The sequence below is a fragment of the Eublepharis macularius genome, chromosome 9 (genome assembly GCF_028583425.1).
Source record: "Eublepharis macularius isolate TG4126 chromosome 9, MPM_Emac_v1.0, whole genome shotgun sequence".
In the NCBI taxonomy this organism is placed as follows: domain Eukaryota; kingdom Metazoa; phylum Chordata; class Lepidosauria; order Squamata; family Eublepharidae; genus Eublepharis; species Eublepharis macularius.
The window spans coordinates 55,025,560-55,051,266 of NC_072798.1; the positions used below are offsets into that span (position 1 = coordinate 55,025,560).

The 25,707-nt window shown below is 39.0% G+C and overlaps 1 protein-coding gene across 1 annotated transcript in view; it reads right to left on the reverse strand.

Moving 5' to 3' along the window:
* TMTC2 (transmembrane O-mannosyltransferase targeting cadherins 2) overlaps positions 1–25,707 on the reverse strand; it is a 276,266-nt gene that overhangs the window by 31,107 nt on the left and 219,452 nt on the right. The window contains exon 9 of the mRNA XM_054989259.1: positions 15,764–15,845. Within this exon, the coding sequence (XP_054845234.1) occupies positions 15,764–15,845 (82 nt within the window). The remainder of the gene's footprint in view (positions 1–15,763; positions 15,846–25,707) is intronic.

Consider the following 25,707-nt stretch of genomic DNA (forward strand, 5'->3'; position numbering starts at 1 on the left):
GGAATTAACCTTTCAGTAATAGTGGAATAGAACAGAAGCAAAAATAGCAGGGGGGAATATAAGAAAATATTATTTTGTTAATTTCACTCTTATAAGCTAATTTTAGTTTTCAATGCAACTAAGGGTTAAAATGGCAACAACATCATCAGAATATATAATTTACAAAATCTAACAAAGGATGGGATAGGAAATGAAACCATTAAGTCAACTGACCTCATCAGGAATATATTAACATTACGCCTACGACTATGACTATGACAAAGACCACAACAAGGTTTATTTGTATCTTGTCTTTCTTACTGGAACTTAAAGTGGATTTCAAATATGAGAACAAATATTCCGTCAATCAGCAAGTAAATTATAAAGTACAATAAAAACATTTCAATCTGATAGAAAAGATTCCTAGAAAAACAGAATAATGAAGTGGGGCTGGGTACAAGAAAGATTATTAAGTTAATCAGCTAAAGGAGTACAAAATATGATAAAACAATTCAGTCTAACAGCAAAAATCCTTAAAACAAAATAATACAGTAGGACTGGGAATGAAGAACTGGATAAAAAAGAAGAATATATATATTTTTATATAAAATATGAGAATATAAAAGGTTTTTATAAATAAAGTCTTTATTTATATAAAGTCTTTATAAATTTTTTATAAGTTTTCTTAAGTTCTCCTGCACCAACTCCCACCTAAGATTTCTTGGCCAATTTGATCTCACTCAGAAGAGAGCAAGAAGTAAACACCACAAGCTAACAGCAGTTCAACAATGGCTGATAACTGTTTATAGATCTAGCTGGGTTGTGTGATTTGATATATCCCGTCCAAAAATATATCCCCAAAACACCTCATCATTATTTTTGGGATATATTTGGGATCAAATCCAGGTTTCTTGCATAGACCGGCATTGGCTTCTTGATTACTTCTGGAAATATTTGTAATTAATCAGGTCCATTATTCCCTGAGTGTGGGGCTGGGGGGTGGGGCTGGAGGGTTTGTTTTTCATGCATACTATACCAAAATTGCAGTGGAATGAGGGCTGCCTGTCCTTTAAAGATTCAGAGCCAAGCTACAAGTGACGCCTTACACAGGTTGGACACTTGTCAGCTTCCCTCAAGTTTTGATGGGAAATGTAGGCGTCCTGGTTTTACAGCTTGGCTCTCCATTACAGCTGCAAGACCAGGATGCCTACATTTCCCATCAAAACTTGAGGGAAGCTGACTAGTGTCCAACCTGTGTAAGACGTCACTTGTAGTTTGGCTTTCAAAAACATAAGAGCAACCACTGACCCAAAGCCTCCCCAAAGCAACTGCTACAACAGCGGAACCAAAGAATACAAGCACACAAAACCTGACAGAAGGTACTCCTTGCTCTGAAATTGTGGTTTTAGAGGTTTCCTGGGACAAAGAGAGAGTGAGGAAGGAGGGGACTCTCAAAGGCAAATGGCATTGTACATTAGGGACAGCTGCTGAACTGTCTGTCCAGTCATGACAATCATCTCATATTCCACATGCGATAATAGTTATATGAGCAGTTTTATCAAAACGGAGAAAATCAGAGGGGTATGGTGATCCTGCATATAAGCTGTATAGACAGGGCCTATTGATAGTGGGGATGTACTGGGTGTCAGAAGTACAGACTCAGAAACCAGAAAACCTTAGAGAAATAAACTACGTTACAGAATCTCTGTAATTTGAAATTCTAAACCCAAGAGGAACCAATAGCACTGAACATGTACTATTGGCCAACTGACCAAAACTCTTCCGGAGATCTTGAGATAGAAAAACAGGTTAGAAAACTACCAAAGGAGATAATGTAAGAATGAGTAACTTCAACTTATTCTCACATTGACAAGTGCATGTGCAGGCTGTTTATAATGACACAAAATGTCTAGATAATATCAATGACTCACTTTGTAATCAGGGGAGAAAAAATATATGTGACAGGGAGAGAAGATATTCATAGATATAAAATGTAATCCTAAACAGAGTTGCACTCTTGTACAAGTTGAAATCAATGAGTCTACAATGGGGTAACTCTGTTTGCAATTGCAGTGTTAATCCTGACGGCTGCCAAACATGCTCACTAGATGTATGTTGTTGTTTAGCAACAAGCACTCCAGTTCTTCCACATTGCATATAAATACTTGTCTTGTTTTTGTCTCTAAGAGCTATACATTTTCTTCTGTAATGTTGTGGTGTCTATACAGAACTAGCCTTACCTTCATCATGACCAATATCAGGTTTTCTAGCCTGTCCTCATTGAGATCAACTGGAACATTTGATCTATTAGGGATGCTTCCCAGTTCCTCTAAGATTTTTCTTATGAGTTAATTCACTGCTTTGTGACTTCTTTGGTATTAACAGCAAACAGCCAGGTTCATGTTGGATGAAGTGGAAGCCATCTATTTTTGGCACAGTTGGAGTATCCCAAAATTTCCCTTGGTGTCTAATAAATCAGAGGACCTCATTGAGACTCCTAAGCTCTGCCTGTCTAGTTGATCCTGACTATCACTTAACCTCATCAGGCAAGTTTCATGGCTGAGAAGAATCTGAATTCTGGTACAAACCCATGATCAACTAGGGGTGTGCGCTTTGGGTGTGCAATCTAGAAAGATTTGGGGTTCCTGAATCAGCCCCAGCATTGTTGGGCTGATTTGGGAATCCTGAAGCAATGCTTCCCGAAGTGATTCGTATTGATTCAGGAAGTTTCAGGCAAAGAGCCTCCTGATGTATAAGTTTAAGGTAACATAAGGAGGAGCTTAATTTAAGGTCCAAAGCCAAAGGTTTAAGGTTAAAACAAGCAGCAAATCCTTACAGGGTAGAATCAAAATTAAGTAAATCATTACATTCACTTTCTCCAAATTCTACTGCATCCTCAGATTTTCCAGAAGAACCACCAAGATAGACTAATATCATTGTAGTAAAATGAACACATTTTTAATAACTGTAGTCAACAACAAAACACATATCTGACAACAGATCTACTGAGTCATTGAGCAAATGATCCATCAAACACCTAATTATTATTCTCAGTGCTTTGAAATTTTTTACTGTATTTTATTTTAAAAATGGAAAACCAAAAATTGATGCCAAAAACACTTTTAGCACCGCAGGGCTCCTTTATACAATTCTACTTGCAATAACAGACTGATACGTATTGTGATTTATTAACTGCATGCTATATTAACCAGAGTGAACAAAGAAAGAAATTAAAAACATTAACCAACAAAAACTCTGCAGGTTAGGCTACAAAGAACAGCACGCTGCATGATCAGTTGTAAATTATTTCAAGTGAATGTATAATTACAGTAATTTAATATGAATAATCAATTTTATTATAAAAACAGAATCATTAAGTGATTTACAATTATTACGAAAATGTATTATTCAAAGGAAATTAACTTCATGTCTCAGCAGCTATTAATAAAAAGAATATTATTTAGAATATATTTTTTGTTTCCTGACTATTAAGTGCTTTTCTTTCACAGAAGTTTAAACCTTCCATATTTCTTACCTTATCTTAATTTACATTTAAATACTCATACAATTCTGTCTTCAAGATGCGATAAACCAACGGTCTTCAGCACTGAAACCTGCTTTCAGCATCCAAGTGGAAGCAGATTTACCAAGTTGTAAGCAAGCAACAGAAACCACATAATATCATTTGACAGGAGGATAAGCCTGAGTCTCCAAATCTGCCTATGCTAAAAGGGAATACTCTCACGTTGCCATCTTGCTGCTCCTTTCAATATGCATGTAATGGCAGCTCTACACACACACACACACACGCACACACAAAAGGTAGGTCTTCAAAATAATGCTTCCTGCATTGATATGTTTGCACAGAATGCCAAAGTGTTGTAGAGGATTCTGAGGTGTGGTAGGATGTACCCAGTTCAGGTCAAAACTTTCTGAGTCTATTACTATAATATAATGCAAATAATCCTCAAAAACTCAACAACCCTAAACTACTTGTGGATCTTTGTTTCTATCTGGTTAAATAACTCTGAATATGCATTAGAGTAACCCACATGCGCACAGGACTTATAGGGGCTTAAGTGGGTTTTTTTCCCTACAACAATATCTCTGTGAACATCAGTTCAAAGACCACTAAGGTAGATCACAAATGCAGGGAGTTTACTCTAGAATTTCTGCATGTAATGTACCAGTACCTGAGGTGATGGACACGACTCTTTACAGGTATAGTAGGAAATGAAAGAATGAAACAGGTGAACCGTGGACATAAGATGTGGAAATCTGGCTCCAAAAAGTTCATAGATTATTCTCCAGTATTCAACACACATATTTTTCGTGTTGGGAAAGCTTCCAAGAGAAAAAGAGGGAGACATGAAGCATACTTGTACAGATAGTACTGTTAGCACAGGTTGCCTTTCTTGTAAACTGTATAAATAGAACTGCCAATGACTACGGCTTTACAGAACAGCTAATATTTACCGTTGTTGTTTTAGAGACAGCTAATAGGGTTTTTAAAAATAAAACTAATATAAACATGGTATTTTTGGCATATATTTAACAGCTAATCCATCTTTTCAAAATTGCCTCAAGATTTTACAGTTTTCCTCCTGCTTTTTAGTATTTTATAAAGAACAGGTGGCACTGACTGTGCTATTGTGCTCCACTTTGATGTTATCTTTATTTAACCCAGTTGCATCCATAGTATTATTCATCATTATTTGGAATACAAGACAAAGTTGCTATCAATTGAAAAACTCATTAATATTACAACTAACCTAGATATCTGAGAATGGATAAGGGATAGCTGCATAAATATGAAAAAAGAAACTATTACAGTGCCCAGAAACAGAATGCAGTATGTTTACTCTTGCTGATTTACAAAGAGCTATTTATCATTATAACTAAGTACGCAACACTATTTCTAGGGATACTGTGTTCAGTTTTATATCCTCTTGATTATTCTTTGAAATTTAATAAATTTAGTAAAATGGATGTAATTTCTCTGTGATTTATCATCAATATATAAGTATCATGATGAATGACAATTTGTTATCCTCAGCAGTAGAGGGAAAATGTCCTACACATTTAGCTATGTTTTTCACAAAAAGCAAATTAATAAATAGTAATTGGAGATAAATGATATATCTTTCGTACCAGATATTTTATCATGAACAACAGGAACAAAGAAGAGGAAAAGGTGGCTATGGGTTACTTAATCAGGAAATAAAATTAATTTTAAAATAGCATACCCAAACTAGCCTGGATTCATAGAGCATTTATGTGGACAGGGTTCTGCCCACTGTGCATTAATTTCTTGCTTCCTGATAAGGCCCAACCGCACCCCCTTAAAATGCTGCTCCCAGGAATAGTGTTTCAGGGCATACTTTGGGTTACATCTGGAAGGTGAAGGGAGAAAACTACATTCCTCTGATAGAAATCCTTGGACCCATGTCATTGCTTACAGATACTGTACTTTTAATGTATATAAACTCACAGAGTGTTAAAAGAAATGAGGGTGCCACAACATCTGATTGTTTTGATGTGCAACCTGTACTCTGGACATGAGGCTACTGTCAGGACAGAATATGGGGAAACAGAATGGTTTTCAATTGGCAAATGTATCAGACAAGGATGCATATCATCTCCCTATGCAGAGTATATCATAAGGAAAGCTGGATTAGATCTAAAAGAAGGTGGAGTGAAAATTGGTTGAAGAAACATTAATAATTTTAGATATTCAGATGACACTACGTTATTGGCAGAAAGTAGTGAAGACTTGAAACAACTACTGATGACAGTTAAAGGAGAAAGCGCTAAAACAGGATTACAGCTGAACATCAAGAAGAAAAGAGTAATGACTTCCGGTTTGGGATTCATGGAGGTCTGACGCAGCTCCATTTGCGGAGCTGACCGGACTGCCGTTTTAAGCGGCCGGCGGGGGAAATTTAGCCCGCGGCCGACTGCTCTCAGGCGGAGAGCAGGCAAAGTACGCTCAAGACCTCAGGGCGCGTCGATCTTGGGCGAGGGGGGGTCCTGCGCAACGGATCTCCCCCCGACCCTTGAGGTCCCACCCTGTGACAGGTCAGCAAAGATCTCTGCGGCAGTTTCGGGGCCAATACGGTTGGCATAAGACCTACGTACCCAAGCTTCAATAGGGGAGAGAAGAGTGGAGGGGAAACTAAGATTGAAACAGCGATTACAACCCAAGGAAAGTGAATGAGAAGGTAAAGATCACTATCTTCTGATACGGGACAGGTTGTTAAAAGCAAAGAAGAATAAAAGTAGATTTTCAAACTGCAACAGATTAACTATAAGGAGGGGAAGACTCGGCAAGAGTTGTATTAGAAAAAGGACTAAGTTTAAAGAAGTTATTGGAGAAATAGGACTATTGTTTTGAATACTTGCGGTTACGGAGCTGTGAGAAAACTTTACCATCGCGAGAGCTGCCGTGGGAAGTCGGGAAACAGGAAGTGCGTAATAACAATAGAGTTGCTGGAGAGAAGCGGTCCCTGCCGGAGGGCAGGAAGAAGGGAATCGCCATCTTTGAAAGGGGAAGAACCGCGGCTTCAGCGGAAGCGGAAGTAAGCCATTTTGGATTACAAAATCATAGAGGAACCATAGAGAAAAGACGCCCGACATTTTGGATTTTTAAAAAACGTTTTTGTCCGAGAAGACCGGGACATTTAAATTAAAAGGACTTTGAATTTAACGCCACGGAGTTAAGGAAGAGAGCGGACTCGTGGGAGCGAGCTAAAGCAAGCCCCACGATGTCGAAAAAAGAGTGGCAATCGGCAATCGAAAACTTGGATAAAAAACTTTTAGAAGTGATAAAAGAGCTTAAGGACATGAAACTGGAGCTGATTAAAGAGGTTAAACAGACTGTGAAAAGTGAGCTTTCAGAAGTGAAAAAAGGTATGGAAACAATGCAAAATGAGTTGCAAGGAACACAGCAGAGAGTTAAGGCAGTGGAAGGCGCGGTGGAGAATTTAGCTGACACGCAACAAACAGAGATGAGGCTGATGAGGGGGAGAATGGCGGTTGCGGAAAGCAAGCACATGGAGAAGCAGCTGAGATTTCGCGGTTTGCCGGAAGTGGAAGGAAAGACAGCACAAGAACAGATGACTGAGGTGTTAGCTGAATACCTGGGAAAGGAGGAGGAGGAAGTTGTGGCTATCCTAGATGTGGTATACCGTGTAAACTCAAGAATTGCGACCCAGAGGAAATTACCAAGAGACGTGATTGTGCAGTTCACGACCCGAAATATGAAAGAGAAGATTGTGACTAAACAGTTCCAAGATCCATTGGAAATTGATGGCAAGACGATTATCATCATGAAGGAAATACCCAGATCAGTGTTACTAGACCGGAAAAAATATAAAGCTTTAATCCAGATCTTGAAGGACATGAAAATAAGGTACAGATGGGAATTACCAGAAGGAGTGTCCTTTGAATTTGGAGGAGTAAAAAAGCGTATCAGATCTGAACGAGAGATGGAGCGGTTTATAAGGGACAATGAAAAGGACTTACCAGCAATAAGATAATGACTATGGAGTGTAAAGTTTTATCTTGGAATGTAAATGGACTTAATTCACCAAACAAGAGAAAAAGCATTTTCCACTGGCTATTAAAACAAAAATGTGATATTGTATGTTTGCAAGAGACTCATATTCAAAAACAGGATGTAAAGTATCTAAAATCAAGAAAATTGGGTGATGATTTTGTAGCGGCCTCTAACAAGAAAAAAAGAGGAGTGGTGTTGTATATAAAGGAGGAGCTACAGCCAAAGCTTGTAATGAAAGATGTGGAAACCAGATTTTTAGCAGTGGAATGTATATGGAACTTAAACAGAGTGCTGGTAATTGGAATTTATGCTCCTAATGGAGCAAAAGAAAGCTTCTTTGAGGACTTGAGAAAGCAACTAGATGAACTTTCATATGATCAGATAATTCTTGCTGGAGATTTCAATGGAGTGACAGATCTGGAATTAGATAAAAAATCAACAACTGCACAAAAGAAAAGAGGATTATTACCAAAGGTGTTTTTTGAACTGGTACAACAAGAAACTTTAGAAGATGTATGGAGAAGACAAAATCTTAAAAGTAGACAATTTACGTTTTTCTCCGCAAGACATTTTACATTATCGAGAATTGATATGATCTGGGCCTCAAAAGACTTAGCGATATGGACTAAAGAGGTGGAAATAATGCCTATGGTTGGCTCAGATCATAACCCAATCATGTGGAAGCTGGGGAAAAGGAGTAAAAGGGAAGGATGGAGAATAAATGAGGACTTGTTAATAGAGGGAGAGAATATGGAAATGCTGAGAAGAGAGACAAACTTCTTCATACAATATAACATGAACAGAGAAGTACCAACCAACAAGGTTTGGCATACTTATAAGGCAGTAATTAGGGGCATACTAATGGACTTAAACGGAAGAGCCAGAAAAAAGAAGGAGGAGAAGAGACAGGAGATTATGGAGAAAATAAAAGCCAAAGAAGTACAGTTAAAGAAAAGACCAGGGAAAAAGAAAATTTATCAGGACATTAAAATACTTCAAGAGCAGTTGACAGCAATGAACAACAAAGAACTGGAGTGGAATCTTAAAAGATTGAACCAGAAGGCGTTTGAAGGTGCTAACAAACCTGGGAAATATTTGGCATGGCAATTAAAAAAGAGAAAAAAGAAGAAAACAATAAATAAAATCTGTGAAGATAATAAAACGCATTTGGAACAGACAGCCATTAGTAGAGCCTTCTACAAATTTTATGCTAAATTGTATAATAAGAAAGAGGTGAACAAAGACACAATAGTGACATATTTGGAGAAAATGAAGTTACCAGTAATTTCAGAAGCGTGGAGAGACAAACTGAATAATGAAGTAACGGATGAGGAAATAAGAAAGGCAATACAGTCAACAAATCTGGGAAAGGCGCCAGGGCCAGATGGACTTACAGCTAAATTTTATAAGGTAATGGCCAATGAGCTGGTACCATTCCTAAAAGAGGTGATCAATGGTGTTTTAAAGGATCAACGGATCCCAGATACTTGGAATGAAGCTAATATATCATTGATCCCCAAAGAGGGACAAGACCTGACTAACGTGAAAAATTACAGACCTATATCGTTACTCAATAATGACTACAAAATCTTTGCGAAGATACTGGCGGAAAGAGTGAAGGGATGGCTTTCGGAAGTTATCGAGGAGGAACAAGCCGGTTTTTTGCCAAATAGACAGATCAGAGACAATCTAAGGACAGTGATAAACGCTATTGAGTACTATGATAAGCGTTGTGATAAAGAGGTTGGTTTCTTCTTTGTCGACGCTGAAAAAGCATTCGACAATTTGAACTGGGACTTTATGTTTGCCACTATGGAAAAGCTACAAATGGGAGAAAGGTTCATAAGAGCCGTGAAAGAAATATATAGAGAGCAGAATGCAGCAATTGTGGTGAATGATGAGGTTACTAAGAAATTGACTATAGGTAAAGGAACAAGACAAGGTTGCCCGCTGTCTCCGCTGTTGTTCATTTTGGTGTTGGAGATTTTGATGATACAAATACGACAAGATGAAGAAATTCGTGGAATAAAAATAAAAGACTTTTCATATAAGGTTAGAGCATTTGCGGACGATATAATGTTAATTGTGGAAGATCCAACGGAGAACATGCCAAAAGTAATAGGGAAGATTAAGGAGTTTGGAGACTTGGCAGGGTTCTATATTAATAAAAAGAAGTCAAAGATATTATGTAAAAATATGACTAAGCAAAAACAACAATTGTTAACGGAAATAACAGACTGTGAAGTAACAAGCAAGGTGAAATATTTGGGAATTGAACTGACTGCAAAGAATATAGATCTATTCAAGAACAATTATGAAAAATTATGGACTCAGATAGAGCGAGATTTGATTAAATGGAATAGATTGAATAGATGGTTGGGGAGGATTGCAGTTGTTAAGATGAATGTGTTACCAAGAGTAATGTTTTTGCTACAGACAATACCAATTATTCGAGACTCCAAGCAGTTTGAAAAATGGCAAAGGAAAATTTCAGACTTTGTTTGGGCTGGCAAGAAGCCTCGAGTGAAAATGAAAGTTTTACAAGATGCAAAAGAAAGAGGCGGAATGCAACTGCCCAATCTAAGACTTTATCACGATGCAATTTGTTTAGTGTGGATGAAAGACTGGATGACGTTGAAGAATAGGAAATTATTGGCCCTAGAAGGATATAAAAAAACATTTGGATGGCACGCATATTTATGGTATGATAAATTAAAAGCGGACTCCATGTTCTTACATCATTACATACGGAGAAGCCTACACACAACCTGGAAGAAGTATAGAGACTATCTGCAAGAAGGAACCCCCCTGTGGGTGGTTCCATAAGAGGTAATAGATCCGAGAACTGTTGATAACGAGCAACAGTGTTTAACATATAAGGAGATAACACGAATAGAATTTTCTAAACTTAAAATAAAGACGCAGGACGAGTTATCTCTAAATTATGATTGGTTCCAGTATAGACAGATCAGAGATCTCTATAATTCGGACTGTGTAAAGGGAGGGATAAGAATGGAGAATTCAGAACTAGAGCAGATACTTCTACAAGAAGACAAGAAGGAAATTTCTAAGGTATACAAAGTATTGTTGAAATGGTATATTGAAGAAGAAATCGTTAAAGTGCAAATGGTGAAGTGGGCCATAAATTTTAATAAAGAAATAACAATGGAGGCGTGGGAATACCTGTGGAAGAATACAATGAAGATTACAACATGTATTAATATTAAAGAGAACATTTATAAAATGATTTATTGTTGGTACATGACACCAAAGAAGATAGCTCTAGGGAACCTGAATACGTCTAATAAATGCTGGAAGTGTAAAAAACATGAGGGATCCCTGTACCACATGTGGTGGACGTGTGAGGTAGCAAGGCAGTACTGGGGTGAAATAATAAGAGTAATAAGTGAGATTTTACAATTTCAAATTAATAAGAACCCAGAACTCCTGCTACTGAATTTGGGAATGGAGGGTATTCCAGTTCAACATAGGACATTGTTATTTTACATGACAGCAGTGGCCAGACTTCTGTATGCGCAAAAATGGAAAGTACAAGAAGTACCAACAATCGAGGACTGGATATACAAATTGCTGTATATGGCGGAAATGGATAAAATGACAAGGAAACTGAGAAACCTTGACCCAGGACAGTTTAACACAGACTGGGAGAAGCTGAAGCAATATCTAGCGAAGAAGTGGGAGGTTGGAGGAGAACTGTGGCAGTTTGAGAACTATTGAAATATAATAAAATGCAGAGGGGAGTGACTTTACCGGTGGGAGGAGAGGCAAATGGGAATTTCTAAGCAGTTATTTTATTAGATTATTATAAATATATATACATATAGAATAATGACAGAAAGTAATTAAGTATAAGGATAGACTGATTAATACTATTTTTGGTAATTGTATAATATACTAAACTGAATGACTTGGTCTGAAGATATCTAGGTGAAATTGATTGACGATTCTTGATGATAGCCGTATAATTGCATAATCAAAGCAAAATAATATAACCAAAGTAGAATGAAGTTAAGATATGTAGGGAAAGTAATATATAGAGTACAAGTTAAATTGGGTGACTTATATGAATTGTTCATAGAAATATTTGAAATTATGCAAATTGGGACAAATTGTTTGTTTAATAAGGGACCAAAAGATAGAGTATAGAGTACTAAAATAGTTAAAGAATTACAATTAGAAGAAAGATACTATTTAGTTATTATTCCTGTTATTATGTAGTAGTTAATGTAAGTAAATATGAGAATAGAATGAATATAGAGATAAGCTTAGAAGGAATTGAATGTATATGTTAGTTAGACAGAATGAATTTAAAATGAGTAAGGGAAAAGGGGCAAAGGGTTGGAAAACTGTTGGAAGTCAACAAAAAGGGGGGAAAGGGAGGGGGTTAGAAATAGGAAATAGGGGAAATGAATGTAATGTGGAATAATATGATATCTAATCCAATAAAAATTTTATTAAAAAAAAAAAAGAAAAGAGTAATGACCACTGAGGAATTACACAATCTTAAAGGTGACAATAAGGAAATTGAATGGGTTCAAGATTTTCTATTCTTTGGCTCAATCATCAGCTAAAAGGGAGAGTTCAATAAAGAAATCAAAAGAAGATTGAGACTTGGAATAACAGCTGTGAGGGTGCTAGAGAAGATCCTTAAAGATATCTCTCTGCGAACCAAGATCAAAATAATCCAAACGATGGTATTCTCCATATATGGATGTGAAAGTTGGACAGTGAAGAAAGCTGACAGGAAGAAAATTGATTTGAAATATGGTGTTGGAGGATAGTTTTGCAGATACCATGCACGGACAGCGAAAAAGAAATAAGCGAGTACAGTCTGAATTCTCCCTAGAAGCTAAAATGACAATACTAAAGCTACTGTACTTTGGTCACATCATGAAAAGACAAGATTCTCTGGAAAAGTCAATAATGCTAGGAAAAGTAGAAGGCAGTAGGAAAAGAGAAAGACCTAAAACGAGATGGTTGGACTCAATAAAAGAAGCTACGTCCTCCAGTTTGTAAGATCTGAACAAGTCTGTTAATGATAGGACGTTTTGGACGTCTTTCCTTCATAGGGTTGTCATAAGTCAGAGGTGGCCTGACAGCACGTAACACACACACAAGCCAAATTTACAAGCTGCTTACTGTCCATATTCTTCATAGTCTGCCTGCTGCCTGCAATGCCATTATTCTATTCTCAATGAGATTTCATGGTCTATCCTCACCTCTTTCTTTCTTGTGTCAATGCTTGTGGCTCTTCATACAACTTCATTTAATACATGTCCATAAGAGACCCTCAGCAGCCAACTTTTATCAATGTGTATGATTTCTCTTTAGCTGTCACCTCTAGGTGCAGCACCCACAGGTTTTCCCTATCTCTTTAATGTCTCGGATCTCTATTTCTGCCTGAATATCTCAAATCCAGCAAAGCAAAGATAAAGTTCCTTTACCTTTCTACTGAGATGCCCCACGACAGCCTAACAGATAGCCATGCATTTTTGCAACAATCTTTTCTCCCACCCTGATTTTACAGGACAGTATGCTTCATAACAAATGAACTGTGTATTATACATAAGCTTGTGTCAGGGGAAGCTCTTCATTGAAATCACTGCAATAATAAATGCATGAGCCAGCAAGTTATCATAATTATATGCATACTTGAATGTAAATATAAGGTTTTGTAACATTATATATGTGGAAACTGATCTCTAGGATCTCTCCATAACACAGAAATGGGATTGGATTACAAATTGCCAAACTGTCAGCAGAGTAGCTGAGGAGGAGGGGAATGTGATTTAGTGTAGTGGTTGAGAGCGCGGGACCTGATTCTCCACTCCTCTGCTTGAAGTTAGCTTGGGTGACTCTGGGTTAGTCACAGCTTCTAGGATCTCTCTCAGCCTCATCCACCTCAGAGGATGTTTGTTGTGGGGATAATAATAACATACTTTGTAAACCGCTCTGAGTGATCATTAAGTTGCCCTCAAGGGCGGTATATAAATTATTATTATTATTATTATTATTATCATTATTATTATTATTATTATTAATTCCACTCCCTACAGAGCTCCCCATTTTGCTCCACACACTTTTCCTAGGAACTCACTAACCTGCAGCAAAACATTTTGGGGGAAGCAGAAGGCAACAGTGGGAGGAAGTGATAAAAATGGCCTACATTTAAGCTCAGACTCTCTTGTGCTCCTCAGGAGTCAAGCCATAATGTACAGTCTTGCTTCTAAGGATATACTGAGAGGACATCATATTGATTTCAATTAGAAATGGGCACAAACAGAAAAAAAATGAACATGATATTTGTTGTTCATTGCCATCCATGAACAGGGACTCATGAACAATTACGAACATGACCTGTTCACGAACATGTTTGTGGTTGGATGTTCATGGGGGCCAGCAGGCTCTCCTCCAGCCATCATCCAAATTTGGTCAAGATCCCTACTGCACCACTCCCAGAAACCTGACCTGAGCAGGCACCAGGAAAGGTACCAATAATAAATAATAGCTTGGCCCCAGAGCCTGGCAGCAGCCCTGGAACTTGAAGGGGTAGATCCCTACCGTGCCACTCCCAGAAACCTTACCTGAGCAGGCAGCAGGAAAGGTACCAATAATAAATAATAGCTTGGCCCCAGAGCCTGGCAGCAGCCCTGGATCCTGAAGGGGTAGATCCCTATCCCACCACACACAAAGAAAATTCAAGCACCAATGAACTCTATCATAATGCCAACAGCAGCTGTGTCTCTCCCTCACTGCTGTCTGCAAAGCCAGAGCTGGGAGCCCCCCTCCCCCCTGGTCTTTTCTGCCTTGTAACAAATTTGGAGCTCCACACTTGAAAGGAAGACCTGCCTATCAAGCTAAATTGGGTTTAGATTGGGGTTTCCAGGGCAACAGCAGGAGTTCAGACAGAGTTCAGACAATCCCTGCCTAAGTTGCCAAGGTGCCAGACTGCCTAAGTTGCCAAGGTGCCATTGATTGCAGGTGCCAGACTGTCTGGCTTGACGAACAGCAATGAACACGGCTTGCAATGACCATCTGTTTGTTTAGAATGGGGCCTCACGAACAGCTTGTTCATGAACTGCAGATTGGGCTGTTCGTGGCTTTTTTTTTGTTCGTATTGCTGTTCGCAACCATCTCTAATTTCAATAGGGCTAAGTCTAAAGTAAGTGCACATAGGATTACAGCTTTTGGAATACAAATGTCTGAAGAATTTACTTTGCAGCAGGACAGAGCAATAGGCTATGCCCCACATGTATATTCTGTCAAAGAGCACTGTGACCAATCTTGTTTGGTGATTTAGAAGTTCGCTTGATCAGGAGCTCACAAGGGAAAAGAATATTTTACATTGCATCTATAGCCATTCTACTGAAGTAGTCACATCAGAGCATAGTCTAAAACATTGGTTTCTCCTTGTACACTTATTCTTTTACTTCTAAACTTACCCTGCTTTCCAGGAACTACTCGCATAGAAGCTTCATACAACTCTCCCCAGCAAAAAATGCTGGAATGTGAAATGAGCTAACATTGAAGAAGTTTATATCCCTCCCTCCCTCACCCGCCCGCCCCTTTTAAATGCACAAGCTGTATTTAATGGCAATTATGCAGAGGCAAACTCAGATCTACTAACAAGCCTGTCAGTGTCTGAACCTCCTCTCTTCACTCACCATATTCTGTTATCTAAAGCAGTTGCCTCTCTTTAGACATATTTTAAAATTCTGACATTCCTCAACTGAAAAATCTCCTGATTTCACACACACTTCATAGTAATATTTTTCACAGGGAAGACACTAGAATACTATTCTATCAAAAGTGTCCTCGGCTGACTGCAAGTTGAATCCAGGACTGATGCTACTGTGCAATAACATCCAATAACATCCATTTGCCCACCCAGCATCAAGTAGTGCTAATATTACTAGCTCAAAAATAATAAAGAAAGCCATGAACCTTTCAGCACTTATGGGATATTTATTTCCCTTCTCTTCCAATCAAGTGTGCCAACAATTTTAGACTTCAATTTGAAACTAAGAGTTTTCTAAAGGAAATGGGTCTTTTGATTTACACACTGGAATGGATAAGCAGTTTTATCTGGCATATTTAAATTTTCCCTTTACAGTAATATCCTGCTAGTACCAGTTTTTTAATCACTGATCACTCAGAGAGTAACAGTAAACTAGAGTATGCAAGGAAACACTACTGAAAACGTACCATAATGCATGTAACAATTTCCCTTGGTAGGATCCAGCTGAATCGCCTTCAAGAAATACTTTTCGGCCTCACTTTTGCGACCCTTGATGAAATAAGAGAAATACAGATTATTTGGAGACAATATCATTACAGCTTTGCCATATTCAATGTACCATGAAAGGAGAATGCAAGATAAAAACATATGTAACTAATTTCTTCCTAATTTCACTGAATAACTAGATTCTCTATGAACACAATGATTGCTCAGTTCCTTCCTGTTTTATTCATTAACTCATACACTTCTATTCTTCTTTCTTTTATGCTAAATCAATAATGTAAAAAATGAATTATCATTTTCATAGGGCCAAGATATCTTTCTGCACTTGGAATACAGTTTGTATCCAGAGCAGGACCAAGCTGAGCTTACCCATGGTTTCACCTTCCTGCTTTAACTCCTTTTGGAAAGTGAACTGGAAATTGTCTTTTTATAATACATCCTCTTAGAGTCTCCTGCTACAGACCCTGGGCTTAATCACATGGCATTCACTGCGGAACCCCCCCCCCCCAGATCTTTTGTTTCCAGGGATTTCCCTTACATAAGTTTTTCAAGCATTAAATATAAGTCTCAACTCATTTCAACTGCTAACTGATAAGGAGGCATTGTGGTTGGTAAGCACTGGCAATGTGAATGCTCCTTGTAACATAGGATATGTTTAGAGGTGCAGGTTCAGTATGAGTCACTTGTTTTTCAGTGGTCCTGTTTAACATTGTAGCGCACAAAATCAGGACTGTGGTAATAAAATGTCTTCCTAAGACATCCCTGTTACAGTTTATGTTGTTCCTGTACCTCTTGGTAAACTGCTATTTGGCTTAATATGCCTCGTATATATGGGCTGTCATGATAAAGTGACTGACATGGTCTCAGAGATGCATCAGTAAAAAGAAAGGGAACATAGACTTTACTACTAGGTACTAACTAATATGTACTATCTGTTGCTTTAAGTACTGGGTACTTAATATGTCAGTCTTAGAATTGCTTATGCTCTGTTTGAGCATTTCTTGAACTTTGTATTAGATTTCTGCTGGTTTTAAATCTTTGCCAATTTCCATTTACATTCTGTTTTATATTTTTTTAATTTAAATGTCCTTGAAACTAATGATACTAACTCACACTGTGTAATCTGCCTTGAATCTCACTGAGAGAGGTGGCCTATAAATAACATGGTAGTGGTAGAGAGTGCCTTCAAGTCATAGCTAACTTATGGCGACCCCTGGTGGGGTTTTCATGGGAAGAGACTAACAGAGGTGATTTGCCATTGCCCCCCTCTGCAAACCTGGTCTTTGCTGGAGGTCTCCCATCCAATTACTAACCAGGGATGACCCTGCTTAGCTTCTGAGATCTGACGAGATCTGAGGCTATCTAGGTCAGGGCATGATAATAAACAAAACAAAACAAAAGTGCAAGGGAACACATGGAGGCTGAAAGCTAATGCTTATGTGAACATTTTCCTACTAAAAGCCACCTCACATCCATCAAACGTTTACCATTTAAGGTTTATAACAATTCCAAACTATACTTAAATCTTTCATTCTATGAGGAAATCATGGTGAGTGAAATAAAGGAAAAAAAGTTCACACAAGACGTGAAAAAAGAATGAAAAAGAAAAACAGAGATGCTGGGCAGAAACTATAGGGATAATTTGGATTATAAATAGAGATGGGCACGAACTGAAATACAAACCAAAGTTCATCATGAACCAGACTGGTTTGTGGTTCGCGAACTGGCGGTTTGTCAGAGCCCATTTCTGACGAACCACCATGAACTGTAGGGTAGTTTGTTTGGCTCATTTTTCAGTTTGTCACTCCAGACAGCTTGGTACCAATCAGTTTCCTACGCAACGGAGGATGGGTTTTCTGCAGACCTTCTGCTGACCCAGAAATGGTGATTTGCTGGCCCGGAAGTGCTGTTTTCATGAACCAGTTCGTGGTTCGTGAAACGTGACGAACTACGAACCACAAGGTTAGTTTTTTTTCTGGTTTGTGCCAATCTCTAATTATAAATATCACCGCACATTAAAAGAAACACAAGACATTGAAGTTATCAACCTCTACCAAAGGTTTCATGTCAAAAAAGAATTCAGTAGCAAGTCTCCAAAACAGCAGTCTCAGACTGGAATACATTGCTAATGAATTAACATTAATGTACCTTGCGCCACTGCCCTGAAACAGAAAAGCACTATTAGTCTTAGCAAGCTAATTATCATGTCTCATTGAACATTCTGGTTTCTCATCTTAGAGGAAAAAGAACAGTTTGCTGTTGCCTATTAAACTTCTGTCTGCGGTATAAGTTCTATGAGACCAAAAGCAATGTCAAATACTATTTTTCAGCCAATCAATTTTACAGAATAAGTTAGCAGAATGAGCTACTTTGCTTCTTGTAGTTGCTACGGGATTCAGTATGAAAGTCACTGGCCAATTGGGTGGCGGCAGGAATCAGGAACTTGCGCTCAGCTTGAGACCAACTATAAGGAGTAAACGTTCTGAGACAAACCACGCTCATTAACAGAAAAGGGAACAGAAAACTTCTTATTTTGTCTCTCTACGTGGGAGACTACTCTGCAGGTCATCTATTCAGCCTCAGTGTCATTTGTCTATATACAAAATCTGTTAAAATAATTATAAGGGAACTTTCATATTCTAGCCAAAGATTATTTTTTCAGTGTCACTTTCTGCTCTTTTAAAAGAAAAGCATGATTAAAGATTTTTGTCAGTCGCGCTGTACAGCATAATTATCGCCTAGTCTGCAATCTACCGTTTCTCAGCAAAGTGATAGAGAAAGCAGTAGCAGACCAAATACACTTGGATAACTCTTGTGCCCTGGACTCAGTCTGGTTTCAGGCCTGGATATGAGATGGAGATGGTTTTGGTGGTTTTACAGTACAATCCTAACCAGAGTTACTCCATTCTAAACCCATTGATTTCCATGGGATTAGACTGGAGAACTCTGGTTAGGATTGTGCTGTCAGTGGATGACCTCCATCTGAAAGTAGACAAGAGACATGCTTCTTTGTTGCTCCTCCTGGATCTATCTGCAGCCTTTGACACAGTAGATCATGACATCCTGTTGAGGCTTTTGGCGGCCTTCTGCCTTACCCTCCCTCATTTTAGCAGGCCAGTATAATCCAAAGGGGCCATGGGATCATAATAACAATAAAAACATTCGATTTATATACCGCCCTTCAGGACAACTTAATGCCCACTCAGAGCGGTTTACAAAGTGTTATTATTACCCCACAACAGTCACCCTGTGAGGTGGGTGGGGCTGAGAGAGCTCCAGAGAACTGTGACTCGCCCAAGGTCACCCAGCTGGCTTTGTGGAGGAGTGGGGAATCAAACCCGGCTCTCCAGATTAGAGTCCCGTGCTCTTAACCACGTGCTACTGCTAGAAAAGCAAGTTAACAATTGCAAAAAATGCCTTCTGTCAACTCAGTCTAGCCCAGAAGATGGATGCCTGACACAGATGATCTGGCTACTTGGATCCATGGCAAGGTAACATAGAGACAGGCTACTATAATACACTCTACATCGGTCTCCCTCCAAGTCAACTGGGAGACTCCAGTTAGCACAAAACATCACAGCTTGATTATTATCTGGAGCTAGGCGGAGCATATTACTCTTATTCTATTACTCAATTGTCTACTCATCAGTTACCAAGCTCAATTTAAGGTTCTGACCATCAAAGCCTTTAATGGCATTGGTGCCTCATATCTGTGGGACTGCCTCTCTATGCTCCACCATAGCAGCTTCGCTCCTCTGAACAAAGCCTTTTGCAAATACCACCCTGCAAATGAGCAACAGTAATAGCTGCCTGTACACACACATTCTCTGTAGCGGCCTCCAACTTAAGGAATAGTGCAGAGACCTGCTACCTCACCTCCTAGTTCTTGGTGCTGGACACAGCCGCTTTAGCAACCAGGCAGGCTGGATGTGTTCCTTTTATTTATGAGCCTGAAAGCTCTTCCTTTTCAAAGGCTAGGCTTTCCAATCTCAGGTTTGTTTCCGGGGTGTACCCACACACAAGACATTAATTCCAGCCTCTGCTTAGTAAAAGATAATGTTTTAATTAAGGAGTGGCTCGAAAAGCATGAAGCACTCTTACTTAGGCAACAGGCAAAAAGAAGAAATTCTGTTGCTAAATATTAAAAACTGCATATCTAAAACTGAAGAACTAGCTACCTAAGCATCTCTAAGTGGTTTCTATGTTGCATATCTCACCCATCCATATACCTGGTCAATTCAGCATAAGATCATGCTAAGGATGACAAAATATTATGCAATGTTTAGCTTTTCTCTTGCACAATTGCATCATGATGAGCAACTGACCGAACTGAGAAGCCACCTTTTCAGGCCTTAGTGATTCACCAGGCAACTCAGGAACTAGGCTGTTAATTGGCATTGTTTAATTAATTAATTAATTGGCCGCTCTCCTAGCTTTCTGCAAACGGGGCAAAACTGAATTCAAGAGGGCTTTCTTAGAAAGTTAACAGGGCTATGCTCTAAGGAAATTGTAGAGTTTTGGGAGTGTAGGCTAGTGGGTGGACCAAAGCAACTATGAATTTTGCATGCTGGGAGAAGTGTATGTATGTAGCTACTTTGTTCACTGTAACCGTGGTGTGTTGTGGAGCATGAGGGCTGCTTGTTTTGAACTGGGAAAGGAGAACAGGGAAGCCTTTTGGAAGACCTTGTGCTTGCTCCAAACACCTGTTATATCACTGGAAAGGCCTCATTTGAATAAGTTCCAGGCAGAAGCCACAACAAGAGCAAGTTCTACTGGACTCTTCTACAGGACTTTATTGCTGAGCTTGTTTATTCTGGTGCAGGACTTTTCTCCACGTCTCTCTTTGCTGAATTCACTTCCTAGACAGGAGGTTGATACCCAGACTGTCTTTTTGGACCAGAGCTGATTGTGTCTGGTGTGGCTGCATTCCCTGGGGAGAAACTGGCCCTGGTGCTTAGGAACTGTAGTGCACTTCAGTCTCTGCAAGAAAGCCTGAACTCTCAGGGGACGGTGAGTAAGGTCTTGGTTTGATAGGCCTTTCATCTTGGGCCTCTGGACCTTTTTTGGGGGGGGGAGTTCCATATACAGCATTACATGTTCTGTTTGTTTATCTCTGTCAAAATAAACTCAGTTGTACTTATATCAAGGAGTGTAAGCACAAAGTGGAGTATTTTAAGGAGAGAAATGGCACGTGCAACCTCATGGCCAGGGAGGCAGGCTTAAAAACCCCAAAACGTACCCTGGGGCAGATGCCTTTCCCTGTGGTTCTCAAAAGGGGAACAAAGGTTTAATGGCTCTACAACTACCCTTGATGGGCCACTTTAGTGTCTGATTGTAAGAGTGTAACACCTTGGGAAGTGGGAACAAAGGAAGGGAGGGGAGGGGAGTGCCAGGCGGGTTGATTGGATCGGCCAGGAAGCTGGTGTTGTCTTGATGTCATCAGTCCTGGAATGCGGTGGCTGCATTGAGATGCGTCCATTAGCTGTTCTGGACAGTCGGCACTTAGCTTCCATCTCAGAGCGGCTTCCAGAGATATGCATATCAGGGTGAGGCTGGGCTCCTTGGATGTGACAGGAGCTTGGTCTGGAAATGGCTGCCGCAGAGCACACAGTCCATAGTGGTTCTTCTTTGCCTGGGAAACATGGCTTCTCCTTTGGCACGGCTTGGGCTTGCTAGCAGGCTTCCCAATGGCAGGGGCAGGCTCAGTGACCATCCTGCAAGGGGCCTTCTGCGGGAACTAGCCAGGGGGTGCCTGGCCAGGCTTGTGGAGGCTCCCTCCTGCTGGCACTGTGCTGCTAGCAGCATGGCTCTGGGCCCAGGTGAGATAGGTGCACAAGGAGGCAGGAAACACATAGATTGTACAGTCCATTGCAGCAGTGAGAACAGGAAACAGGCATGGGCAATGCTGCCCCAAAACAGAGACTTTGATGAATTCATAAAACAGCAACACAGGAAACTGACATCGTTTATGGCAGGCCCCATAACGGGGGGGGGGGGGAGGTCCCTTGGCAACAGTAGAGACTGTAGAATATATTACTGTGTACTGCCTGTTGCTGTTAACTATGCTCCTACTGGATTCCACATTGTTTAATATGTCGTATCAATTTGCTTGTGTTTTGTTTCAACTGTTTTTCAGTTCTGTATTGTATCTCTTGTTAATCTGTAACAAATTTCTGCTTGCTTTCAATTTTTTGCTATCCTTACCCTGTTGTACTATTTATTGAATGTCTAAGCCATTGATCAAATTGACTTACACGATTTAATCCAACCTTGTGTCTCAGTGAGAAAGGTGGACTATAAATAATGTAAATAAATAAATAAAATCTAATCATTTGACAGAATTAGGTTAGTTATCTCTTAACTTTTGGCTTTTATCAAACTTAAATCTTCTGTCAGACAATAATGTAAATGCTCCTTTTCTTGCAAAGACTAGAATAACAACATATGTAAGCTGAAGCAGTCAGATTTATAGGGCAATAGTTGACTTTTACACTTACTCCATAAGAGATGTTTAATACAAGGGAGGACCAAAATGTTGGAGAGTGGCATATAACAAAATATTTTATCAGTTAAGGCAGAATCTGGACTGTTCAATTATGTCAAATCCATATTGTATAATTTTATGCAGATTCTTTTGTGAAATGTATAGCTGCGTGACTAATGCCATTTTCTTTGCATTATAAATGGAATTATTTCTGAATTAGCAATCAGATATTATGATATTAAGAGCTTTTCTACTATAGGCTACAAGTTTATTCTGAACACAAACAGGATATCACCATGAACTTGTTTAACAAATAACAGTTTCTGAGAGGTGAACAGCTGGTTACAATCTAAGGCTTAGTTCTAATCCAGCCCAGCACTAATTAATTAATGGTGTGGGTACTACATGCTTCTGGATAGTTAGATTCATGACAGATGCTTAACCTGGACCAATGATACAATCCCTGTGATGAGAAAGTTCACTTTTTCCATCACCCTTGTGATCTTTGTAGATTTTCCGGAAGGATTTAACAACAGAAGGTTATTGTTCCTCTAAAGCCTATGAATGTTGCCTAGATGGCCAATACATCTACCAAACACCAAGGGTCTGAAACCAGTGCTCTACATTTGCATGTGTTAACAATTACTGACAGAGAAGGGATACATGGGGAACAAAGTGAAATTCTAGCTATAAAATTAGCAAGTGTTGCCAAAATAGTGATGAAGCCTTCAACATCAATATTAGGTACAACCTGGAGGGATTTATCAATAACATTTCAGCTGAGCTCCTAAAGCCATTTTGGAGGAGCTTAGGATGGTAACAAATCTCCAAAGCTGGCACACCTGGAGATACTCTGGCACAATGTTAGGCCAGTGTAAGCCTAACGCTGGCACAACTATGCCAGTGAAGGAACAGCACAGCATCAGAAATGGGGATCCAGGAGCAGGTTTGGAAAGAACAGAACACAGTGAGCATCTTGTGATCTATCAGCCTGATAAATATTGCCACTGAATCCTATGGGAGAGAAAAACAACTGTCCACTCTGTCTTCCATCATGACTACACAGGCACAGTCCAGCACAATATGCTGATTAAGTCTTCAGATAATCCATGCACCTAGCTGTACAAAAACCCTAGCCAGGACACACAAATCTCAGATGACAAATTGTAATCCCATGCTACACACCCTTCTAACTATTTGTAAAGCTGAAAAGATCCTGCTAGCCACATGTGTATACTACATAAAGTCCTGCACAGACAACCTATCCACACACTGATCGTGCAGGGGACGGAAAGCAAGCAGAGGTGTGCTGGCTCTGCTCCCATCTCCAAGCAATTGCCGATTCATCTACACTGTCTGAATGCATGGAGGAAGCATCCACTTATATACTCCCCCATTGTGATCCACAATGCTGCTTTCCAAAGTATACAGGCAGATGCTTCCTTTGCACATCCACACTGTGCACATGACTTGGCGATAGTGCAGAGGCAGGGTCAGCGTGCTCATGACCACTCTCCCTTCTCGTTCAGTCAACATGTGGACAGGTCATCAGTACAGGACTACGGACAATTTCAAACATGTGTATACTCAAAAAAGTGCCCAGACAAATGTACTTCTATGGTTGCTCAAGTACTGGTTACATCCACTTACATTTTTAAATTTCCACTTAAAACTTCTGAAGAGTATGACTAAAAATTTAACATGAAGCAGTAATAAGAAAAAAAAAACTTTTTTTTTTTTTACAAATAACACTTTTTGGAAATTAATGGTTCGGCATTATTATTCAATCAAAGACATTAATGAAAAATTAAAAGGACACAATTATTGCAACATTCCTAAAAGAGCTAGTACCTGACATCAGGAATAACTCAAATAGCCACAATCTGAACACAAAAAATTCAGAAATCTTATACAATTGCTTTAGTGATTATAGATACATTCACAATTTAATAAAATAATGAGCTTGACTGGTACGTGCCTGACTATGTTGTCATAAAATGAAATGAAGTCTTCCTTCATGAAACATACCAATAATTCTATGTTTAGTTTTCTCATTTCCAGTAACAAGCCTGAAATGTATGTGGTTAAAGGGTGCCAATTACAACTTTCTCTGTTGCTACCAAGAAATAAACAATGTCATGCAGTTACTGGATGATATAAAGAAGTATTTATTTTAAAGTGAGCGTGCCTTCTGTTTTACAATTAGAATTACAAAATTCTGGCAAGCAGACAAATATGCTGTAATTGGATGACAAAATGTATGTAAATTTAAATATGAAAGTAATTTGATGGCATGTGGCCAATTTCAAAGGAAGCAATGTTGACAGATGTCAATTCTGAAAATAACTAAATTTAGAAAATGCTATGATTTGCAGCAGATATGCTAATGATTTGGATATACAACTTTGCTAAGAATTATGGCCAAATAAATGCAATGTTATGTCGATGGACAAAATTAGAAATCCCTTCTGTTGTGTTTTTACTGAATTGTATTGTTCCAGATTTTATTGTTATGCTATCTCTTTATCTTTTATATTGTACTTATCAATGTGATCTGCTCTGAGCCTGTTCATGCGGAGAACGAACAAACTTCATGGGGAGAACGAACGAACGAACGAACGAATGAACAAACAAACAAACAAACAAACCTGTTTGAAATAGACGTAAAGCACAGACTTGCACTGTATCCCTGAAAAGGTCACTGTCAAACATCCCTACCTCCATTTAAACTACTGTTACTTTGTGCTAAAAGAGAGTTTTGTCACAAGACCTGCCTATCCTTTAGTATGACAAAAGAAGACAAAGTTAGCAAATGAATTGCAAGTGCCTGAACATACTTTTTCATACCATAAATGTTTGAAGTACAATACTGTTCATTACTTCACTAGATTATTTTTCCCTGCACTAGCAATAGTATATTATGTCTTATAAGCAAAAAGAATCTTTGGCTTTCCATCAAAAGATCTGAAACCACTTGATTGATTTGTTCCAACAAAATACCACTCTATAGCCCATGGCAGGTACACAATATAGTAACAAATGCTTTCTGAAGTCTCCACTTACAAACCTTAGTTTTCCACATCCCCCTTAGAGCTGAGCTAATCCCAAAATTGCCTGACTCTTCTATGGCATTAAGCAGCTAAATCAATGACAACTAGAAATACTATAAACATCACTTTCCATCAAAATCCTCTTTTGACAACAACATCCATTTACTGGTGGATGACATACCACCTGTAGGCTATGAACCTGCTAGTAGGATTATAATGGTAAGTCTGCCCTTTATACAGCTTCAGAGCCATAAGACTGTTGAAAGTAATACACAATCAATTACTCCTGCAAAATCAATCCAACCAATGGATTCTAACACAATGGCTGGTGAGATTAAGACTACCATAACTCATGTCAGTATATGGGAAAGAA